This window comes from Varanus komodoensis, unplaced genomic scaffold (genome assembly GCF_004798865.1).
Source record: "Varanus komodoensis strain SLA01 unplaced genomic scaffold, ASM479886v1 scaffold2, whole genome shotgun sequence".
NCBI lineage: Eukaryota > Metazoa > Chordata > Lepidosauria > Squamata > Varanidae > Varanus > Varanus komodoensis.
In genome coordinates, this window is record NW_025335568.1 from 11,304,272 (window position 1) to 11,329,159 (window position 24,888).

Consider the following 24,888-nt stretch of genomic DNA (forward strand, 5'->3'; position numbering starts at 1 on the left):
TCCGAAAAGCATTACTCCTGTGTGCCTTTGCATTGTGGGATCAAATCCTGTCTCAGGAGGCATTCCCCCGCTCCTTTCTCTCACCTTTAGCTGTAGGCTACAGTAGACAGGCCATTTTAGCCCAAATATACATTGTAAATAGTCATTGTTGGAATTCAGTTTACAATAATCTTTTGATAGCCCAGAGGGCTTCATGTGCCCTGATCATGCAGAATGTTTAGAGTCTGAGATAGGGGTCTGAGCTTATCATGAATAGTTTCTAGTAGCTTGAATTTACATGTCTAAGCAGACCTGGAGATGGGTTCAAGCTACTGAACTAAAGTGTCAATACAGGCAATTAGAAATATTGCGATCTCATTGTTACAGTGTGATTGACTGACATTTCTTTATCTGTTCTGTATGTGATGACCTCAGAATCTTGTTGCAATCTCTGCATTCTGTCAACAATTGTCCTGCACCTGTGTACCTATAAATGCCCTGCAATGGTATTGAAGTTTGGCAGCAGAATTCACCTCTGCCTGCCCGGTAACGTATGCATTATCGTGAGTACCGCGGGAACCTTGGGGTAATACAGTAAAGCCTCAGACCCTCATCTTTCCCACGAACCGAGTTTTATTCCCTTTTCTCAAATTGAGATTCCGGGATTCTGACACCACCCACCCTTTCCCCGCTGATGCTCCCCTTTGCATTCATGAAATGTTAGAAAGGCGAGACTGCTTCTTCCCACCACTTTGTTTATGCAGCTCTTCTATTCAAAATGTCCCATCCAACTCTGCTCTTAAAACGCCTCATTTAATTTGGGACTCTTAGGATGTAATCCTATGCATGTTTAAACAGACAAAAAGTCCTACAATACTGAATACTGGACTTTCTTTTTGCCTTAATATACATAGGATCATGCCCTAAAAGAACCAAGTGTTGCAATATATTTTCAGGACAATTAAATGCAAATTAGCCTCCTCTTCCTTTTAACTGAAAAGCCAGAGTTACTGCTCTATGAAGATGATGCTTTTTCCAGTAGTAGGAGACAGGGCACCCTCTTTTCTTTGTGCATGTGTTTTTAAGTATGTAGGTGGAGCCAGAATTCAACCCAATTCTGTTTCAACCAGCATGTAACTAGGGTGAACCAGAAAAGAAGTAGCAATTGTGTTTTCATTCTAGCTTTTAATAATCTATGCAGCCTTCCCCAGCCTGACACTATTCAGACAGGTTGGATTATTTATTAGATTTATATCCCACTTTTTCTTACAAAGAACTCAAAGTGACTTACAACATTCTCCTCCCACTGCTCTTAAACTTATCCCCACAACAAGCTTGTGAGGTAGGTTGAACTGAGCATTTGTGGCTGGCCCAAAGTCACCCAGTTGGCTCCATTGCCCAAGTCATTGGCGTCCCAGTCCCTCAGTGTTAACCACGACACCACACTGGCTGTCTTATCTGTATTGATCCTTCCTAATTTCTCTTTCTTGTGTCTAGAAAAACAACATTTGGTTTTTTAATTTTCAGACTAGTCTACATTTAAGGGTTTTATTGCAGAATTATGCAAGAATGGGTCACTAAGCACCAATAGTGATTCTGCATTGGTCATTAATGAACCCAGCCATTAAACTCTCTAAGCCAACCATCCAGCGATCCTAGAAGATTTCTTGTGGTTTGAGATTTTCTACAGAGACATATATTGTGTGCTCGTAATTCCTCACAGCGATCTGTGCTTTTTCCTTAACTTTATCGTTCATCCAGGGCTTTTACCATACCTCACAACCATTTCTGCTACTTTTTTATTATCAAGAAAAGTTTGGTAATATCTAGAAATGGCGGAATGAAACCTTAGTGTAACTGCACAATCTGACTATGCCACAGCACCTCCTACTGGTTGTATAGGGAAAAGGTAGGGAAAGAAAACAACCCTGGGGAAAAACTTTGCTAAATGGCACACTGTGAAGAATGGCTTTGCTTCGTTGGTCCAGAATCTTCCACCAGCCAGCTTTGCTGGATGATCCTGGCTCTGCCCTGCAAATTCCACAGGGGGCTGTTTTTTTCTGAGTCATGCTGATTCCACGGCAGGCATTGTGTTTTTGTGGGAGATGGCCGTTAGTGCCACTTCAGCCTTGTGCTAATGCACATTCTTGACCATTGCAATCAATGCAAGTAAAATCGAATTCTGACTTTAAAAAAACTGCTTCTGTCAGTGAGAAAATGGCAAAATGAAGAATGCCAGACAAGCTGTGAAACACAGTCAGAAAATCTGTATGTTTTAAGATATTGAATGTGGGCCAAAAACTACAAGAACTGCCTTTTGCTATTCATTGGCTCAGTTTGGCATATTCTTAAAATAAATTCCATTTTTTCTTATAGACAGAACATTCTATTTTATTTTAAATGTCTGTGTATGATCTTCTCACCTCGCAGCCTGCAAGGCAGATAAATTTAATATTTAAAAACACTGCTGACTTAAGGGTTTGGTGAGAGCACCATCTTCTTGGGAAGAAACCCTTTTAGTGGGCTCCTGGTCCCAAATATACCCTGAAGATTTCCCAGGCTTGCATTAGGACATATAAAGCTGAGCCCCTGTTAGAATTTGCTTCTCCATGTTTTGTTAGCATCCAACAGCAGTGCGACAGGCAGAAATTCAACTGGCATGGATATGCATTGAAGAGAATTGCTTCACTTTCTGAAATTCTGCTCCCTCTGCAGTTGGGGCAGGCACTGGAGCCCTAAAAGCGGGGAAAGGAGGGTCGTAACTCCGTGCTTCCCTCATTTTATGGAAGCTGCACATGTGTCAGTGTTGTCTCTGGGTGACAAGTTCCCTGTTTCACTTGCACAGCTGCAAACATTTCTTGCTTTCTTCTTCTTTCACATAGTATAAAAAGGTTTCACTTATGTACTTAGGGAGTTGGCAGGGGAGTGCTCACGCCCGCTGGCCTCCATTTTTGAGGCCTTGTGGAGAATGGGTGAGGTTCCAGAGGACGGGAGGGTGGCATCAGTGGTCCCAATCTTTAAAAGGGGTAGCAGAGGGGACATGGAGGATTATAGGCTGGTTAGCCTTACATCTACTGTGGGAAAGACAAAGGAAAAGCTCATAATAGGAAACACTCTGGAGTCCCTAGATAGGGAAGGGAGGCTGGTAGCCACACAACACGGTTTCTGCAAAAACAGGTCCTGCCAGATTGTGGAATTCTATGACAAGGTTTCGAGGTGGCTGAATGGAGGGGATGCGATTGATGTGATTTACTTGGATTTCAGCAAAGCCTTTAACAAAGTGCCGCATGATATCCTGGTTGAGAAATTGAGGAGTTTTGGAATAGAAAATAGACTGTCTGATGGAGTAGGGCGTGGCTGATGGACCAAAAGCAGAGGGTTACTACTAGTGGGGAATCATCGCGATGGCTGATGGTGACAAGCGGGGTCCCCCAGGGCTCTGTCCTGGGGCCGATCCTGTTTAATCTTTTCATTAACGACATGGAAGAAGGGGTGACCAGTCTGCTGATCTAATTTGCAGACGATACTAAAACTGGGGTAGTAGCCACAACAGAGGAGCAGGTACTCCAGATCCAAAAGGATCTGGACAGACTATGGAAGTGGGCTGGGGATAACAAGATGGTGTTCAGTGCAAATAAGTGCAAGATCTTGCACTTGGGGCATAGGAATGGGCATCACAAGTACAAGTTAGGGGACAAGTGGCTGGAGAGCAGCACTTGTGAAAAGGATCTTGGGGTGCTGGTTGACTGCAGGCTAAACATGAGCCAGCCGTGTGATGCGGTAGCCAAGAGGGCAAACACCACCCTTGGATGCATAGCCAGAAGCGTGGCTTCTAGACTGAGAGAGAGGTATTGCTGCCACTCTGTACGATTCTGGTGTGCCTGCAGCTGGAGTCCTGTGTTCAGTTCTGGGTCCCTCATTACGAGAGGGATATAGCAAGGTTGGAATCAGTGCAGCAAAGGGCCACATGGATGGTGGCTGGTTTGCAGGGGAAGCCGTATGAGGAGAGGCTGAGGGAGCTGGGTCTTCTCAGCCTTGAGAGGAGGGGAGTCAGAGGGGGCCTGTTAGTGACATACAGGTACGTGAGGGGGTGCCATGCAGATGTGGGACGTTACCTTTTTTCCCCTGCAGTGGAGGGCAGGACACGTTCCCAAGGGAGCAAAGCTCAGGGAACCAAGATTTAGGGTGGGTGCCAGGAAGTACTTCCTGACAGTTAGAACCCCTAAGTGTGGAATGGGCTGCCACAGGAGGTGGTTGAGGCCCCATTGGTGAGCGTGTTCAAAGATAGGCCAGACATGCACATGGTAGGCATGTCGTGAGTGGAGCTGGCTAGAGCCGGAGGTCAGACTAGATGGCCCAGGAGACCCCTTCAGACTCGCTCTGTTTCTCTGTTTCTGTGTATACTAGAGCAGAACACTGAGTTTCAAAAGGGCTCGTCTGCTTAGGTTCTTCAGTGCAGCTTTGCCGTGATCTGGGGAATCTGATGGGGCAGATTAGCCCCCAGGTTTTAAGGAAGACGGGGATGAGAGCAAAAATGGAGATGGGGCAGGGAGAGGCACGTGGCAGGTCAGCATGAGGGAATGGCACAGCGAGGGCGGCACCGCGAGGCGCCTGCTTTGAGATCCTGAAGGAATCCATGCAGGCGGTTTTCATGTGGCAGAGCAAGGGGGACACAGACCTCTCGGCACCATGCTTGCCCTTTTAACTTTTCTACACAAGCATTCATTGTGTAGCTATAATTTTCCATTCACGGTTGTTTCCTTACATAATGTGTGACACCCCCCCCCAGTCACGTCTGTGTCTAATCAGCACTTTGGCTTCGTTTAGAGCTTTGCTGCATGAACCGTTTATTGTACACATGTGTGATTCTGCAGTTTTGGTCCTTTGCAGGTGCTTTGGAGGTTGTTGTTTGGAGGTTGTCATCCTCCAGGATCTTGCCCGTGCTTTCCAAGCATTTTTACAAGCTTTTGTTTTGTTTTAAATCAGAGAAAGTCTGGTATTTTGGAGGCTGGTAGAATGACATATTGGTACAATTGTGGAATCTCACTGGATCAGTTTCACCTAGAAGCTATGTACTGGAATACAGGGAAAGGCAGAGAAGGAAAAATAACCCTGAAAAAATTATGTAAAGGATTCGGGCTTATTCCTACAAAGGATCTCAACGTTGAGGCCATAGTAAAATGGTGGGCTAAAATGCCCCTTTTAGAACAGAGAAATGTGGCATCTCATTGTAAAAGAGAAAGGAAGTGTGATTTCTGGGCTTGTGTTCTGGGCCATTCTGCGAAAGAGCAATGCCACCTAGAGAATTATGTAGCAGAGAAGCATGAAATGCTCCTTGAACAGTGCTTGGATCATGATTGTCTGATGAAACAGACCATTAGCAGCCTTGTGCAGAAAAACTCTGAAGGGAAGGGATACTTTATCTTTCCTGTCCATCACTTTATCCGAGGCCACCTGCCCTGTAGCCAAATTTCTTTCTAGCACCAGAAAACAGCTTTGGAGATGCTACAGGGAGAAGCTGGAAAGGAGCAGCTGCAGGGAGCTAGCTGCTTGCACAGAAATGGTTAATTTTCTCTCCCCACCCATGAGCTTTTCTGTACAAAAGAGAAAAAATAGGAATCCACCTTTGTTCTTCCCCTGCCCCATTTTTAAAGAAATTAATTTTAGAGTATATTTTAAGGATATCTGAAAATATACATATCCTAAAGTAAGCACGCCTACCCTAAAATAAGCATTTTCAACATTTAGGCCTACAAACCAAATCTGGCTACTTGGGCTTCCAAGTACAAAATTTCCCACCTGGCCTCTCCTCTGTTTTCCTTCACCACCAATTGTTTGATGGTTCCTTGGATTTTGAGCATTGTCGTTGCTATTTTGCCTCTCCTAAGGCTTAGTTACTTCTGGTAAAAGTTCTGAGCTGAAAATTTCAAGTGGGACTTGCTTCTGGAAAGACACACATCGATCTTGCAGTACCCCTCTTGCCCCTAAGATGATGCTGTTGATCCTTTTCAAGATGGGAAGAACACACCATCACTCCTCTGAGGAGTTCCTGGTATAGTTAGCACATGGAAAGAGTTCTGCATGAGCAAAACAACATCTGTTCAGTTCATTTATACAATTACTTGGTCCCTATTTCTTTGTTCATAAATTATTTATTTCTTTGGTCTTTTGGTCTCTGAGTGTCTTCAGAGAAACTCACAAATCATATATCAAAATCACAAAATATTTGACTTTTCCTTGGCTCCCAAATTCTGTACAATCTTAGCTGTGTTAACATTCTTTCTTTTTTTTTTTTAAAGGTGATTTATTTGAGAAATTCAAGGTAACAATGCTACAGAAGCAAAGGTATCAAGATATGCAGCTGGTTTTGCATTATTCATCTTAGTTTCTGGGAAAAAAATTAGGAATATTGTTCCTGTATATACCCTTGAAGAACTCATTTTAAGCTCTGTTACAGTCACAAAATAATCATTTTTCGATTCTCCACCTTCTTGCTTATTAAAGGTAAAGGTTTCCCCTTGACGTTACATCCAGTCATGTCTGACCCTAGGGGGTGCTGCTCATCTCCGTTTCCTAGCCGAGGGAGCCAGCGCTTGTCCACAGACAGTCTCCATGGTCATGTGGCCGGCATGACTAAACACCGAAGTGCACAGAATGCTGTTACCTTCCCACCCAAGTGGGACCTATTTATCTACTTGCATTTGCATGTTTTCGAACTGCAAGGTTGGCAGGAGCTGGGACGGAGCAATGGGAACTCACCCCATTGAGCAGATTCGAACCAGCAACCTTTCAATCAACAAAGCACAGCATCACAGCGGTTTAAACCAGTGCGCCACCTGCACCCCTCTGTTGCTTTTTACCCCTTTCCAAAAAATGGAAATGTGAACTTGGTGAAGGCTGGAGTGTTAAAGCTGCATCAACGTATATCATCAAAGAGAAACCATGTTTCTAAGAACAACTTCTGCCTGATTATCCTTCTGATCAATCAGTTAGATTTGCAGGGAGGGCCAAACTTTGAGGTAAGATTGGTGTTCAAATGATTTATTTTCACATGTCTGATGCCACCAATGTAATCATTTTTAAAAATGTTTCACAGAAGTAGTTGCTTTCCAGCATGCCTTGATGCTTTTGTTCATGACCGCAGGAAGAGTGTGAGCCAGTCACCACGCTGAGGAGGTGTGTTCTACTGAAAGCGAGTTCCTAGAGCCCAAACATGATGGAAATAAGCACAGCGTTTCAGCCCTGCGTATAAGCAACAGAACACTTGCGCCGAATGCCCTTGCTGTGGCCACCAGATGGAAGCAGCGTCATGCAATGGCTTGCTATGAAATTCATCTCAGAATTATGGTCACCCATTAATGAAAGCCCACCCGGATGGCCTGTCCTTGGCAGCCCTGCTCAGCTCCTGAAGGTTTCAGCCTGTGGCTTTCTGCAGAGAGTCCGTCCAGCTCACGCTGGGCTCCCCCTTCTTCTTCCGCCTTTAACTTTCCCCAGCATTATGGTTTTCTCTGGTGACTCTTGCCTTTCATCATGGGCCCAAATAACAACAGTTTGCCCCAGGAGACCTCTACCATGTGAACGGCAGTGGGGAGAACAAGCTGGGTGGGGGTACCCCCAGATGGGACAGCACATCCAAGTGGATCACCCCAGTCCTGCTTGGGCAGCTTTCCCCAGATCAGGAGCAGGGGAGGGGGAGCCTTGGCCAGACTGGGGCATGCTAAGAATGATACCCCACCTAGCCCCGATTCTCCCTGACACGTGCAGCTTTCCCTCCAGCAGGAGCAAAGAAGGGGGCAAGCCCATCCCTCCCTTGGTTGAGGAGGGCAGCACACGCCCCTTCCTCCCACAGAAGAGCGAGCAGAGGCGTCGGTACAGCCCACCCGATCGCCTCCCTACTTGAATCTGAGAGGAGTGGGGGAATCAGCTGAGCTGCACCTCTCCTTTCGGCAGTGCTGTCCAGCCGATCACCCCTCCTCATGCCTGGGAGTGGATCAGGCCTGCTTTGGAGCAGGAGATAAGGGGGCCTGGTCAGCAGCCCTTTCCTTGCTGTTGCCTCAGGTCCCCATTGCACGGCCGAGACTGGCAGCTGCGGCGAGCCAAAGAACACAGTGGCCTGAAGACTGGGGCCTCTCCTCCCTGCAGCCTGCCTGGGATATCACTGTTGGACCCTGGAGTGTAGGTGTCAAGTTGTTACACAGGGACACTGGGACCTAGACAACTCAGTCAAGTTGTTATAAGCCCAGCGTTCAATCGCCCATCCAGTACCAAGTCCAAGTTATTATTAAACAATCAGAACCAGGAGTAAGCAAAGTACAGTGCAATAAACAAGGGCATAGTTAAGGCAGGCCAGGAGCCAGAGACTGACGCGTCAGAGCAACTGGGAGAGAACCTTGGGCGGAGAGCCAGGAGCAAGAGCACACTGGGCACCTGTGCTGCGGAGACGGCGTCTAGTCTGGAGGGCAGAGCCCGTTCTGATGAGGCTTTCTCTGGGACTCCCATGCGGTGCTCACAAGGGCCCTGGCCACTGGGTTAGGGTTCGGGTTAGGCCAGCAGATGGAGCCCCGAAGCTCTCTCAGAGCCTGGCAGCGGCTTGAAGGAATGAGAGGGCAGGAAGGACAGCGGCTGAGGTGACCCTGATCCTCCGTCCAGCTCACTGTGGCTTCCTGGCATGTCGGGGTAGGGATGTGGGGGAATCCATAGTGGCTCGCTCCCCAGCCTCCGGTCCACTTTGCCCCGGCCCTGCGCTCAAGTCCCTGGCAAGAACGGAGGCTGTTGCACGATCCGTGATCGTCCTCCATGCCACTGCTGTGCCTGGCCCAGAAGAGGCAGCTCACGCCTGGCGGCACCGCCCAGCTGGCTCTGCCCAGCGCTGGCCGCACTCTCCTGGTATTTGGGGCAGGAGGCAAGAGGAGCTGGGATGCCTCCGGCAGCAGCGGCTATCCCTGCTCTCCGGCTAGTCGCCCGGCATAGCTCATTTGCAGGGTGGCTTCTCGGGCTGTGCAAAGGCCCCCAACGAATGCACAGACGCCTGGCAAACACGCGTCCCCTGCAGTCTGTTTGGTCTCTTCGCACATTTCAAACACAACTCCCGGGATTCCTGACCATTCCTCACTCTTACTGGGGCTTATGGGACCTATAGTCCAGAAGATCAGGAGGGGGGCCATCTTATTGAAGAAAGTTGTATAAAGCTGAAAGGTGTTATGTAAAATGCATCGACTGCACTAAGGGAGGAGCCTGCAAAGGAATGGAGAGAAATATTGATCGCTGTTTTTCCATCTTCGGGATACGTTGCATGTGCGGCAAACATCAGTTTTTACTCATTCTAAATGATTTTTAAGTAACCAAATAGCATCTGTAAATATATACTTTGAAAGTCTCTCCATCCAGCTGGATGGAAAACAACTTATTATTCAGACAGGTGGATGACTAGATTGTATAGCATGGCGTTGAAACCCAGGACGTAGATGCTCTGGATAAAGGTAAAGCTGAAAGAAAAGGAAGGACCAACGTTCAGAGCAAGGTAAGACACTTCCTGCAGCCCTTTGGGCAATTGTTCCGCCTGTTCTGCTCCACAGGCCCTCCCTCTGGGAGAAAAGTCTTGCATGCCCATAGCTGGGAACAAGCAAATACTAGGACCAAGCATACCCTAATAGCTGCCGCTAGCACCAACATGAGGAAAGATGCTCATGGCAAAGGAAGATTTGGGTGGCGATTTCATTGGGAAAATCGCCTGGGGAAAGCTTTTTTTTTTTAAAGCCCTCTCTCTACTTCTGACTCTTGCTTGCTTGCTATTTAAAGCTTGAAAACCAGCAAGACCACAAAGGGCAGACCCTTCCTTTGCATTTAACACAACATGAAAAAGAGTGCTTGGAGGGAAAACCAGGAGTGGAGTTTTGTATGAAGGGTGAGGTTCTAGTCCTCAGGGTTCTTATAGGAAGCAAAGTGGATCCCACCCACTTGATTTAGATTTGTTTACTTATGCCTGTAGGTAGCATGTGTAATTACATGATTAAACACAGTTCCAGCTACAAGAAGTGTAAGATGGAGCAACCTATGATTAATTGCAATTGCAATTACAAGCCAAAGAATTAATTAACTGCAATTAATTACAAACCAAAAAAAATCTGTGTGAACAAGTGCATTTTCATACAAGCATGTTCTGTCTGCCCCATCACATGGGGGAAGGTTTCCTAGAGGATGTGCCACCACCAAGAAGGTCCAGCAGTGGGACATTATGTGGTGATGTTGTTATGGCTAACAGTGCCTCTTCTGAAGATGTTGAAGAGGTTGAGACGCGAGGAAGTGGTTTTGCATCCCAAGCTGGCTCCTAAGATGGAGGAAGGTCTGGGCAAAGTGCCCTCATGAGCTGTAATGGCTGCCCCAAGCTGTGCTTCAGCCATTCATTTGATTTCCCAGAATGCTTGCTGTTAGGCCAGGATCATTGCTGCAGTAAGGGGCCAGATGTATTTAAAGAAAAGCAGAAACTGTGCTTCAACAGCAAACTCTTCCAATCTATGTGGGGCTCTGGGTGATGCCCAAGGACCCCAAGGATTGATTGGCCCCGGGGTCAGTTTGGGCACCCCAATTACTCCAGCCATTAGGAATGAAGCTGGCTCTTGACCACATGCCTACATCCAGTTTCTCTTTCTGGTCATGCTTGAGCAGTGGGAAAGTGCTAAATGTCGATCTGTTGGGTCTCATCATGGTGGCCCCCATAGCCCCTTCCAGAAGGAACCTTCCACAAGTCAAGCCACTGCATTGCTCCATATCTCTGCCCCAGTTTTAGCAGCTTTGATCTTCCCCAGAGAAGGGCACTTGTAAAGCTAATGGGTCCTCCAGCCACAAGTCATCCTCAGCTACCTCACTCTCACTAACCTGTGTCAATTTACCCTTGAGGATTTGCAGCAAATGCCACCTGCAATTACGAATTTGCAACCCTTGTGTTATGCAAACCTTACTGAGAGTTACACGATCCTCACTTAACCCTAAAATAGACCGTGGGTTGCAGGAGGGTTGCTTAACCCTCCGATAACTCCTGTCAGCCAGGTTCCACAAGCCATGGCAATCCCTGCTTGGGAACTGCATATTCATGAGAGGCGCAGCACGTGCCATGGCTGCTCCATGAGCTCCTCTGTCATGAGGCCGGCTCTGTGAGTGGGGCCTGGAGGAGCTATTTCCCCACAGTTGCTGTGAGGGACCAGGGAAGGCCGAGGAGGTGGCAGGTGATGCTCTCCTGCCAAAGCCCTGGTTCTTTGACCCCTCGAGCCCTTCCTTACAACAAGTTGTTGGAGTATCCTGGAATTCTGAGAAATGGCATTCATGCTTTTAGATGCCTCACGTAAGGCTTTCCTGCTGAATTAGAGGAAACAATGGGTAACTCTTCCAATTCCAACAGCCCGGTGGGTAACATTAAACCCTGTACCTGAACCAACCTTTTTAGAACATCCCCATGTCTTTCCTCTTATTGATGTCTCTCTTGAGCTGGCAGACAGCACAATGCGGGCAGCAGGTCATAACGAAAAAATCCTTCAAGAGGGATCCCTGTAAATAAAATAGGGGTTTAACAGTGCAGGTAGTATTTTTGGATGACAAAAGGAAAAGAAGAAAAGAGAGAGAGACAGCAAGGCTGGGCAGAAAGTAAACTCAACCTGCTGGTGAAGCTTTTGGAGATGTGCAGTACAATTATAAGGATGTTTCATAGTTATGAGAACAAATGACCCCCAGCTCCTGATAATGCTGCTAACATTAAGCAAGGTTTGGGTAGATTTTTCTCTAGAAGGACTATGCTCGATTCTGGTACTCAGAATAATTTCTGTGGGCTCAGAGGTTTATGTCAATAGGTTGTTCCTGGATATAGGAAGTGGCTGGTGTTCCTCTAGTTCATCGGTTAATTTGCCAAAAGTTCTACTGGTAACATGGGCTTAAAATCTAAAGAACATCTAGGCTGAAAGCTAGGCTGAACTAATTTTGTGTCCTACAGAAGTGTGTGTTGGAGGTGCTGAAATATTATGTCCATTTAAGACAAGTGTACTAAAACCTATGGGATAACAGCAAAATGAAGAAATAATAATAATAATAATAATAATAATAATAATAATAATAATTTGCTGATGAATAACATTGCTCTCTTAATTGTCCACTTCCTCTCAATGATTTCACCATGTAGTGACACAGAATTGGTTGCAATACTCTTTCAATATCTTTCTGTTTAGTGCATGATTTCTGAATGGATTGTAACCATGCAACTAATCCTGAAAGGAAACTCTATCCACTAGAAGAGATACAGTTTCAGTGTTTTTCAGAAAACACTGGGTCCTATCTGCTGAAATTGTTAGTTTGTTCCTGAAAAATCAAACCTGGATAGTAAGCAGCACACTAAGTCCATCACACTCCTTTATGCACAGAATTTTGCTTGTTACTCTCCTATGTCTTTCTATCAGTTTTTTTTTTCTTATTGCAGAAAATCCAGGAAAGGGCAGAAAAGTGAAGAGCTGCACAGTGTCTTTTGCTATTGGTTTTGTGTGCCATCAAGTTGTCTCCAACTTAAGGCAATCCTACAAACGAAAGCCCTCCAGAATGTTTTGTCCATGACACATCCACTCAACGCTTCTAAGTTCAAGGCTGTGACTTCCTTTATGAATTCAGTCCATTTCATACTAGTTCTTCCTTTTCTTCTCCTGCCTTGAACTTTCCCCAGCACAGTCTCACTGCAGCCAGTCCTAGCCAGCCCTGCAGAATGTCGTAGACTTTTACTTCCCTTCAAACATGCAATGAATCGTGCCTGCCCTCCCCATTTGTATTTGTTAATTTTGCAAAGGAATAATACAAAGAAACACAAATATTCTACCAATATCCATCAATTATAAATAATCTACAGCTTGAAAAATGGGAAAAGTGAAAATGCTGATTATGCCGACTTGATTTATATTTTTTCAGATTAATGTTTTTCAGTTCAACATCTCCTTCTCTCTCTCTTTTTTAAAAGTTCAAGACTAAAGTTCATTTCATTTCTTGTTTTTTTGCCCATGCAGACTTGCAGACTCCTTTAAGCAGAGTGGGTAACCAGTTTTGCCCTTGAGGGCTACATAGAATGGGGATCTTGGGTTATTTATTAATTGGTGATACTTAAATGCAACTTAATATAATGACATCTCTAAGCAGTTCACATAGAAATATTAAAAATCAGATTTCAATATACCATTTAAAAGAATTTCAACTAAATAACAGAAAGTACAGTAAGGTGGAGGAGTATATTATTAAATTCTGCATGGTGCATGACTCTCCCCATATGCATGCACACAAGCAAACGCGCACACCCCACCGCCCCTGGCCAAAGGGATCAGAGAAAACCCACGGACAGGTTGCTGTGATTTCACTGCCCTGTGGAGCGTTCTCCACCAGTTTCCAGAGCTAATCAGCTGAGCAGCAGGCAGACAGTTGGTTGTAAGCCATGGGCAGCTTGTGGGACCTGAGCTGCCCGCTGGTGAAGTATAGACTCACCCTGTCTCCCTGCCTGGTGCCTTGGCAGGACACGCTTCATGCTGTACAAAAAACGTTTCATGCTTGTTCTGTTATGCCTCCATCAGAAATTATTATCTGTCAGGCGAACCTCATAAACAGTGGTGCCTCTGTACTAGACTTAGCCTGTCCTTTCTTCCTTGCAAGGTCTCCTGCAAAGTATAGTGAAAACTCGAAGAGCATTCTCAGCTCACTCATTAAACTACAATCCCCAGAGTTCTTTTGGGGAAAGTGATGGCAACCGAGCCAGTATGGATCCATCTAATATGAATTCGTAGTCCTTCTATATGCACAAAGATAGAGAGGGGATCTGTCTTTGATAGGTGCTCCCTTAGAGCAGCTTCCCCTTCCCCTTCTCATTTCTGTACTGCCCCACAGCTGAAGCTTTTTGCAGGTTTTACAATAGACCATAAAATGCAATATAAATATAATAAAATCAGAAAAATAAATAGCTAAAATAAACAATACAAAGAATGACTCGGTAAAACAACTGGAAGTCGGACATTCTGGAAAATCTTCTGAAATATTAATAACAGACGAATCTTTGAGTGCCACTAAGTACCTCTTTTATACAAATTCAAGAAATCAGAGAGAACAGTAAAGTTCAGTGCTGAGCTTACCGGGATGCCGTATTTCGTCCGGTAGACAGACCTCATTGCCATGGTTGCTCCACAGAGGCAGCACTCATCCATGTCGGAAGCGATCTGGCATCCCAGACACAGCGGGAAGAAGGTTCCACAGATGCCTAGACGGAGCCAGAGGAAAGCATGAAAGCCTTTCTAGGCCATCGCTTGGAAGGGCGTGGTGTTGACGCAAGGTACCAATGCAAGAAGAGCCCTGCTGAATCAGACGGATGCCTTCTGTAGCCCAGCGTTCTGCTACTGGAGTTAATGTATAGCCCTCCTGGCCATCAGCTAAGGAGGCTGGAAAAACCTGCAATGGATTCTGATAACCACCAGCTTCTAGGACTCTGACCTGTGGATTCCTCCATGAACTAGTGTTGTTGGAGCCACATAGATTCTGTGGATTTGCAGAGCAGGTTTTCACTTTTGGGGCGGACTTAACATGAATTTGCACATACAGAATAGTGCAAGAGAAAATGATGCAACTTGGTGCAAGCTGAACACAAGTCTGGTAACAACAGCAGCAGAAATATTCCATTGCTGAGCAGATGGTGAAAGAAAAGATGCCTGGCAATTGCCAAAGCACAGGTGGAATGGATTTAACCAGATCTGTACATCCCTGCAAACAGCTGTGGATACCCTTACCCTGCATGACGTTGCCTAATCTCTTCTTTGGGTCCTCACTACATCTTGCAATGAATTTCATAGTTCAGAGGTTTGCCCAACTAGGGTATAAAAGCCCAACAGAGCTCCAGTGTGGTGCAGCGGTTAAGAGTGCGGGACTGGGACTTGGGAGGTCTGGGTTCTAGTCCCCGCTCAGCCATGGAGCCAACTAAGTGACTTTGGGCCAGCCTACCTCACAGGGTTGTTGTTCTGGGGCTAGATTGAGAGCAGCAGTGGGAATAAAATTATGCAAGCCACTTTGAGTTCATTGGGAAAAAGCAGGATATAAATCTAACAAATAAATAAACCAGTCTTATGAAACATCACATTCGTACATATAGTTCAAGGTTCTGGGAGGACCCACTCCCACTGCCTTCCCTCCTGGCTTTTGGTAACAATATCTACCCATCCTATCCTAGGTTTTAAGACAACAGCAGAGAGATTTCTTTCTGGACTACGCTTTGATGGGATTATGAGATTTATCTGGAGGTGACTAAGATCACATGCATCTCGGGGGTGCAAGTGGATATATGAAGACTGTTGGGGTCGTCAATTGCCCAGTTGTGCAAGGTGCTGTCCTGATCTTGGGCCTGCCAGGACCACCTTGGTCGAAAAGAACTGAGGCTCAATTGCCAGGACTGGTGGGTGCAATGGCTTTATAATACAAAATAGGACAGCTGCATTCAGCGTGTATATTGATTCTGGCGCTCCCAACTCAAGTCCTTCCCTTTGTAAACACTGATAGGCTGAATTACAGAGAGCTATTTCCATCATGCAAACCTTCTGGACTTGTAGATAGTGCTTTCCAGTGCTGAATCTACACTCTCGACAATGTTATGACAGCCCCACAAAGGGATTTCCAAAGCTACTCACATACTCCACAGTCACTGAAGCAGTCCAATAAATCCGTTTGCCAGTCGGAGCTTTGGTGCTGTACAATGGTAGCTTGGGGCTGACTCATGATTACTGAAGGGTTCATTTTGACAGTACCACTGGTTAAAGAAGAAATAAGAAAAGCAAAGCACCCAAATGTTAATTAAATGAAATCACCCTGCATCCTAAGCTTCTGTGCCACAAGAAATGTAATTTGGACAGTGCTGGCTCCAAGAGAATGGGTCCCTCTGTCCGCAGGCCACCTTATTATTTATTTATTTATTTATTTATTAAAACATTTCTATGCCGCCCCATTCGCCGAAACCTTGGGGCGGCTCACAACATAAAATAAAATACAAAAATAACAATATAAAAATAACAATATAAAATAAATAACAATATAAAAGAAGTTGCCCTGGCCAGATAAATAAGCAAATACTGTTAACAATTAAAACGACGCTTAAATAAAAAGGTCTTCGCCTGGCGCTGAAAAACAAATAACGATGGCGCCAGGCAAACCTCTCTGGAAAGCACATTCCATAGATTGGGCGCCACCACAGAGAAAGCCCTCCTCCGAGTACCTACCCTCCTAATTTCTTTCACGGAGGGTTCCCGGAGAAGGGCCTCTCCCGCAGATCTCAAGGGGCGGGCAGGTGTATATGGACGTAAGCGCTCCTTCAGGTAGCCAGGACCCAAGCCGTTTAGGGCTTTATAGGTCATCACCAACACCTTGAATTGGGCCCGGATTTCAATGGGAAGCCAGTGAAGCTGACGGAGAACTGGAGTCATGTGAACATAACGCCCAGTCCCCGTCAGCAGCCTGGCAGCTCTATTTTGCACCAATTGAAGTATCCGGACCGTCTTCAAGGGTAGCCCCACGTAGAGCGCATTACAGAAGTCAAGGCAGGAAGTCACCAGCGCGTGTGTCACTGTCGCCAGGCAGTCGTACTCTAGGTAGGGGCGCAGCTGATGAATCAGCCGAAGCTGGAGGAAAGCGCTCCTCGCCACTGCTGTCACCTGAGCTTCCAATGAAAGCTCCGGGTCAAGGAGCACTCCCAAGCTGCGGACCTTGTCCCTAGGAGGGAGTGCAACCCCGTTCAGGACTAGGTTAAATCCACCCTCTCCAAAGCCTGATCCGCCAACCAACAAGACCTTCTCACTGCGATCCTTACCAGCAGTGAATCCTCCACATAGGATTGTTCAGAACTGCAGCTCAAAGTTCCTTCAGGCCCCAGGCATTGCAAATTTATGTAGTTGTTGCATTGACTAGATAAAAATCAGGCTGTGAGAATGGCTGTGGGTGCATCTCAGCAGGGTGCAAGTAAACTTCCAGGTTTGGACTTATGTCAGTCCAGTGTGTGTGTGGGGGGGGGGGTGGCCAAATTACACCCTGAATCTATCAATTCTGATGGAAGAGGATCAGTGCTGAAGGTTCATGTGGAAACTTTTACTCAGCCTACCAAAGTACAACATGTTTCAGCAAGAAGAATGCACGTCACTTAGCTGGGTCAGCCTGGAAGCTCAATATTTACAGCTCTCTCTAATCCTCCCATCTTTACTGCAGACAGTTTCTAAAAGCATATTTATTAAAAATGACAGCATTTTATTTTTTCAGAAAAAGAAAACCAGTGCACAATGATCAGCGACTTCCACATTTTGGTCAATATAAATGCTTCAATCAACGTATTGAACCAGTTAAAGAGAGTAACTGATGCAGCTCTAGAGGGGGTGGGCAGGAAAAGGCGGCTGGGTGAACTTTTGTGTGTAGCTCTCAAAAAGGACCAGCTTTTAGTAAAGCAATGCACGGATTTAGCAACTCGGTTCCAAATTAAGAGGTGTGCAAGTAGATTGCTTCTTTTCTTTTCTAACTTTTCTTTTATAACTTCTTTTATATCGTTTATATATATCTATATATTATTTATTTTATATTATTAATTTTAATTTTATATTGTTATTTTTGTATTGTATTGTATTTTATTGTGTTGTAAGCCACCCCAAGGCTTCGGCAAGGGGGGGCATAGAAATGTTCTAATAATAATAATAATAATAATAATAATAATAATAATAATAATAATAATAATTGCTAGAAGGGTACTTCCCTGCAGCTCCCAGCGGCAACAACAAGAAGTGCGCCACAGTGCCCCTAGAGGTCATATAGTGGGAAAGCAGGAAATAAAACACTGGGGCTTGGATCTCACCTAACCCTAACGTCAACCCCAACCCTAAAAGAATAACTGCACCATGTCTTCTGGTTGTTAGGAGATCTCCAACAGAAAACTATTCAATATAATTCTGATCAATCAATGCTTAGAAAAGTTCCTCACAAGAGGAAAAAAGAGAAGGTGTAAATGCAATATAATGCTAATGAAACAATACACAGGGGCCAGCAATGTGGAAAATGAAAATGGTGGCACCTGGACTCAGTTGTTTGCTACTGCTCTTGTACTGATACTGCTAGACGAAGTCTGTTGCCAAAGAAAGAACCCGGTGGGGGCCTCCTGCCCAGGGCTTTCTCAGACTCAGCACTGATCTTACAGACCGGAGGGCAGCTTCATACATCCGTGATCCCTCCTTGGTGGCGAAAGCATCCAGGGGTGACGAACATATGAGCAAACCCCCACAAAGGCCACCAGAGCAGTCACCGTCGTGACCTTAGAATGTCTCTTGTCTTTCTCAATATACATTCTTTACACATTATTCATCTGACAAATTTTTCCAGACTATTAGCCCCACGGAAAGCATGAGACAGGAATAAAGGTGTGACTTCAGTTCCATGGGATTTGCATCCCATGCCTATCCATGTTTACTCAAACGTTAATTCTGCACGTTTCTAAGTCCATCTCCTCCTGCTAGACAATGTGACATACGATTTTCTAGCTGCCGTCACTCTCCCCACTTTCTTAGGGATTCTGCCTCTTGTATTTCCTTCAATAATTCTGTCTAAGCACCATTCAAATTTAACACAAAAAATCAAGCAAAAATATATTAGGAAAATCAGGTAAAGGTAATTCCATCTTGTCTAACTTGTAAAATATATTTAGTTACCCAACTGAGAACTTCCTGCTTATAAAATTAGCAGAAGTTTCTCCTATATTAGAAGTTTCTGCTAATTTTCTGCTAGTGTCTTCCAGGGATTAATTATTACTTTAATGTAATTTCCCTTCCCTGGAGCTTTCCAAGTCAAGTGTAAAGTACTTTTCAATATTTACATAGATTTATTTACATAAATTATTGACTATTAAATAAGAAACAGACACATAACACATGCCACTTACCAAGAGCTTAAAAAGAGATGGAGAACTGTCCCAGTCGAAGTCAAAAGTAATTCTAGCAATTGTTGATGGGCTTGACTAGACTTTGTACTTCCACGACTTTAATTGGTGCCAGAAAGGAAGTTGAGCAAAATAAAAAAAAAAGCACGCTGAGGGCTGCTGTTCGTTTCTATGCAGTTTCTTAATGATAATGCTCCAGTTGCATAAGAGTTACATTCATTCCTATGAAAAGAAGAACTTGTCGCTAGCAAACCTTCTCTTTTGAGATTTCATTTGGAACAAAGGTATCAGACAATAGAATTCGGGTTGGAATAAATGCCATTGTATTTCAACCTCCAGCATTCTCTACTGGAAACTATGGGTTTTTTTCTGAGCAGACACGTGTACTATGGCAATCTCAAGGCTTAACTTCATAACAAGACATGGAAATTTAGATCACAACATTAAAACTAGGCTTACCTTCTCATCCACCTTTCTGCTCTAGACTCTGTGCCCACATATATATAATAGACAGAGATTTAGAAAGATTTTCCTGCATAGAGCAGGAAGAATAGTGTCAGCCACTCCATTTCTGTATATACAGGGAAAATATGTCCCAGTGTGAACATTTTGACACATTTTTAAAACATTCTATGAGGAGATAAAAGGTTTCTGGCTGAATATTAGATAGACAAATGTTACTATAATAGCTTCTACCTGGTTTTCTGCTACTAGTTTATTATTAAATGGGCAGGGGGACAATATACAGCCTTGCTGAACTTTCCCAATTTTGAACCAATCGTAGTTCCATGTCCAGTTCTCACTGTTGCTTCTTGACCCACATAGAGGTTTCTCGAGACAAATAAGATGGTCAGGTACTCCCATCTCTTTAAGAACTTGCCACAATTTGTTGTGATCCACACAATCAAAGGCTTTAGCATAGTCAATGAAGCAGAAGTAGATGTTTTTCTGAAACTCCCTAGCTTTCACCATGATCCAACGTATGTTGACAATTTGATCTCTAGTTCCTCTGCTTCTTCGAAACCCTGCCTGTACTTCTCGTAGTTCTCGGCCCACAAACTGCTGGAGCCTAGCTTGAAGGATTTTGAGCATAACTTTGCTAGCATGTGAAATGAAGACAATGGAGCTTAGGAACTTCCAATACAGGACAGAATCTCTTCGCCACCTACAAAGCACTTCACTGATTAAGTGCAGGGTTCCCAAGCCAGAAGAAGGGAGGAGGAGACACTGTAAGGATCTGTTATATCTTGGCAGTGTTGGTCTCTGCCCCTCCCCTCCCAGGGAAAGCCCCCTCAATGCCTCAAGTGGGACCACTCTGGGACCTTGGAGGACCACCCAGTACAGCTCTTCCTTCTTCTCTTGGGTTATGATCTTGCAGAGGGGCCTTTGGGAGTCTTCCAGGGGGCGGACGGGAAATGGAAGAGCCCTGCCTGAAGATGCAGCAATTCCTGGCAGTCCTGCAGCCTCTCTGCTTCCCTCTCCAACGTGCTGCACCTGGAGGGGAAAAATCATGCTTCCTTTACCTGTCCTGATTTGCAGAGACCCCAGTGGGGCCATTTTATGAGAAGAGAAGCAGAAAAAGGTCTCCTCCTCCACTGTCTCCACACCATGCATGGTGCTGAATATGTCTATCCTATCTCCCTTACTTGCCTTTTCTCTGTACTGGACATTCCCAGCTGGGTTACCTTTCCTCACAGGGGAGTAGCTGCAGGTCTTGGTGCTTTCATGGGATGATTCTGTGCAAGGAGGAAGGCCTAAACTCCCAGCATACCATAACCAGCATAGCACGTTCCATTTTTCAGCCCTTTTTCCAACAGTTTTTAGGGACATACCTGCATACCTACCCTGCCCACTTCAACCTTCTCCACCCAGCCTGTTCCCTGAATTTCCCCACTTCCCAGCAGTATGAGTTTTGTGTCTGTGCACACCTTTCTTTTTCTTTTTTTATAATAAGTTTTATTCAAAATAACCCTACAACAAAGAAAAACTAAAAACAACATCAATTATCAGAAACATCGGACCTGTCGGGTCAGCCCCCACATTTTTTTCCATTTGTGATAACTTAGAAACATATTTAAATCTATTCAAAGTCCCATTTCGCTAGCCAATGATAAAAAGAGTCCCAAGTTTGATAGAAATCAGTATCTTCTTTCTCCTTCAATGACAAAGTCAATCTATCCATTTCTGCACAGTCCAGGATCTTTTTTAGCATCAGTTCATTGGTAGGTGGTTCTTCACTTTTCCAGTGTTGAGCAAATGCAATCCTCGCCGCAGTGGTTACATGTAGAATCAAATACATTGCTTGTTTACCAACATCATCAGGCACAATGCCTAATAAGAAAACTTCAGGTTTAAATGTTAGAGGTTTTTGCAACATCTCCTCAAGCCATTTGTGTATTTTAATCCAATACTTTTTCTCATTATTGCAAGTCGACCACATATGATAGAAGGTACCCAATTTATGTTTACATTTCCAACATCCATTTGACATATTTGGAAACATCTTAGCTAATCTATTTGATGACAGATACCATCTATAAAACTTTTTATACAGGTTTTCTTTATATGAACTTGCTAATGTTACCTTAATATTTCTCTCCCACAGCGTTTGCCATTTGCACACCTTTCTTAAACAAGAGTATTTTACACAGGAAATCCAGAATGACATAAAGTTGGCACTTGCCACGTTGACATTTTCCCCTTCACTTGCCCCAACTTGCACAGCCATGGCATTTGGGATTGTTTCCTTTGAAATACGGTTTAATGTGGCATCCCTCCTCTGATGCCCCTTCTATTTTTCCGAAAGAAAGCCTTACGCTGCCTAGTCATTAATTATGAGAAAGGAAAGATGAGGCTCCATTTCACTAATTGCTGACCATGGCCCACAAGCACTAACATTTTAAAGTACATACACAGAAGAAAAATGGAACCTCAAATGGAGGTAGAGCAGACCACAGATGGCAAAATGGCAAACCTGGAGTATTTTGAAAATCTGGCATGCCTGTATTTTAAAAAGACTCACACTATATGTAGGTATGCAGGTGTGCAAGCTCACAACAACTAGTATGCTTGAATAAGTAAATGGGGCAGGAGACGCGGAAAAGGAAGCACTGATGAAATTCTTTGCAGGCACTGAAACCATAGCAGAGCCCAAGCCCTGTGGGAGCAAAGTTCCAGGAAGCATTCCTCCTATCGGGAAATGTGTGTCTTATCTGGACCTTTCTGAGTAAGCAGAGTTTTCCAGTTAAGCTCTGAAAAAGAGAGCAGGTGGAACACTGATAAAACATGGGTGGATCAGTGAAGAATGACGACGGCCTCCCATGGAAATTACTGCCATAAACCATTATCCTTGAACGCAAAAAGGCATGGGAACGGCTTAGGAGTGCAAGCCTACGCAAGTTTAGATAGAAAAAAAATCCTACCACTCCCAGCATCTGCGTACCCACATGGCCAGTTGGAGAATGCTGGGATGGTCTTGTAGGACCTTTTTCTTTGGCTAAACATGCATAAGATCATGCTCACCTCTGTCCAATTGAGCTGAAATCATTATGCTGAGATTGCTGCAGCTTAAGTCTGGATCCAGCCCAGTGTGTGATTCTAAAAACATGCTATTACATACTAAGTGGAAGTTTAGCACAGCATCGTTCAAGAGATTATTTTTTCCATCATTTTATATCTGTCTGGCACTAGATTCCACTCTGGTCAGGTTTGTATGTCATGACAACCAGTCCTGGGAATAAATTACGCAGGATGGGAGGTTTGTGAAACAACCCACCTGCACCTGGCAGACAGCTGGGCTCACCGTGGGTTGTTCCTGCCTTCCTCCCCAGACTTCCCGTGGAGATCTCAGAAGAATCCGTAGCAGCACCAGCCATGTCATGAGTGGAGCCGGCTGGGGGTCAGACTAGATGGCCCGGGAGACCCCTTCTGACTCAGTTTCTATGGATTCTCTTCTCCCACTGATGCAGCCATGATACCTTTCATGCTTCCTCGCCACCTTTAACCCTTCTTTTTTCTGGAGATCACTTTTTACAATCTCCAGTGTAATGGGTAGTGTCCAAAATGGGAAACTTTTCCTAGGCAATGTCTGGTGGTGTCTATAGTCAAAGTTCAGCAAAAAAAATTCACTTGACAACTGTCAAAATGTGATAAAGAAAGTGGAAAAACCAGCCCTTTTATATGAGCACAGAACTTTGACAGCTAGCTGTCAAAACTCATTACTACATCATCATCATCATTTTAGGCAGGGTCCCTGTGGTGTTTTGACAGGACCTTATTCACTTATGCATCCGTACATCCCTATTAAAGCTTTGTCCCCTTGCAAAAGGGGTGGCCTTTAATTTTCCACTTTCCCTGTTGTGAGAGCTGCAAAGGACATTTTTAAAAAGAGGTCCTTATTGTGAAGGGGAATGGTTTACTGACTCTGGCAAAGATCACTCTGGGTTTGGTTTCTCTTTACAGCTCCTTTTTTGACAGCCATCAAAAGGAAGCAAAATAAAAAATATCACTTTTTTTGGTCATTCTGGAGCAGTAGCCACAGTGGGAAGCTGCTGTACTTTGACAACAGACACGTCCTTGCCACAAGACATTGTCCAGTCAAGGTTTGTCATTTGGGATCGGTGCAAATCTGACTGATTTTTTTTTAAGTTTGTAAACATTTGCACAATAGTTTCATTAAAAATTAAATAAAAGGGAGTGAAAAACCAGGGTGAAGCGTTGTTTGGACACTTTGAAGCAGCTGTCTCTGTCTGCAAGATCAGAGATTGCAAAAGCTGATCTCTGGAGGAGAAAAAAGAGGGGAGTGGGGATGAAACCCAAGAAAAGGGTTTTTTGGTGGGGGGTTGTGTGTCAATGACAGTTGTTCCACTGTGTCACTTGGGCATTGGTGGGGCAGCCGACAAGGGGGTTTTGCTGCTATCACCAAGCAGCTCACTAACCCCTTCCTACAACCCACAATGAGATCAGCCACCCAGGTTCAGACATGACAACCAGTCATGGGTCCAGAGAACCACTGTCAATCCAACAACAAGCTATGTAACAAACTATGTAACAGTAACAAGCTACTGGGATAGCTTGTTGCTCATGAACAAGCCACGCGGAAGGAATGAATCCAGGTTCTGGTAACATGAAAAGCCAGTGATTAGCTACCCATGACAGGTCGTTGTGTTGTTTAACCCAGTCAACATGGAGGAAGTAACTTTCTAAAAGGAAATGACCCAGGGAAACCAACAAAGTCCCAGGCAGAGTAGTTTTAAAAGCGAGGCATGAGAGCTGTGAGCAACTATTGCTCTGCAATCATTGCTCACAGCTCTTCCCAAGATTTGAAAGTCCGGAAATGCCATGTGGCTTATCGGTATGACACATGAAGATAACGGTTAGTTGAGAAACTAAATAAGAGGCACACCATGGTCACAATGACAGTTATATTGCAAAATGCCATGCTAGGAAGCAAATCCTGGATCAAGACGTTTTGCTACCTGAAGTGAAGCAACGAATAGCACATTGATGGTGCTTGTGCCCAGGGCCCAGCCAAGCACATCATGCTGGCCCTTGAGACAGAAGATCTCTTGCACACCCTCTCTTTCCTTGCAGTAATAGTGCAGTACCAAAATAACATCGATGGCTTGAATTTGCATGTCTGATTCCTTGATTCACACACAGCACAGGGGAAGATGCGTTGTTTGGAGGCATGTGCCAGTGTTGTTCCAAAAACATAGAGTGAGAAATGGCACTTTAAGCGCAGCTTCTCGGGGCAGGTTCCTGATATTGGCTGTGGTAGAAGTTCTCAAGGCCCTCCTCTGCATCCCATCCCCCCCCCCCCATAAAACAAGGAGGGATTGGCAAGGAAAACCAGCATTTCTGTTATTGCACCTCATCTCTGGCATTCCCTTCCTAAGGAGGGGGGACGGGCACGCTCTTTACTCTGCTTTAGATGACAGGTAAGGAAATGCTTGTTTTTA

The 24,888-nt window shown here is 44.8% G+C and overlaps 1 protein-coding gene across 3 annotated transcripts; it reads right to left on the reverse strand.

Annotated features, from left to right (window-relative positions):
* Positions 1-7,004: 7,004 nt before the first annotated feature.
* On the reverse strand, positions 7,005-19,060 carry LOC123022944 (placenta-specific gene 8 protein-like). 3 transcript variants are annotated; one of them, XM_044429125.1, is made up of 5 exons: positions 18,932-19,060; positions 15,657-15,775; positions 14,118-14,242; positions 11,412-11,520; positions 7,005-7,179 (listed from the first exon to the last, which is right to left on the reverse strand). In XM_044429125.1, exons 2-4 carry the CDS (start codon positions 15,760-15,762, stop codon positions 11,416-11,418), a joined length of 336 nt encoding a protein of 111 aa, XP_044285060.1. In that variant the 5' UTR covers positions 15,763-15,775; positions 18,932-19,060; the 3' UTR covers positions 7,005-7,179; positions 11,412-11,415. The 3 variants fall into 3 exon arrangements, with proteins under 3 accessions (XP_044285060.1, XP_044285058.1, XP_044285059.1); XM_044429123.1 differs by having other exon boundaries at positions 7,005-9,464; XM_044429124.1 differs by having other exon boundaries at positions 7,005-9,464; positions 11,402-11,520.
* Between the last annotated feature and the right edge of the window lie 5,828 nt (positions 19,061-24,888).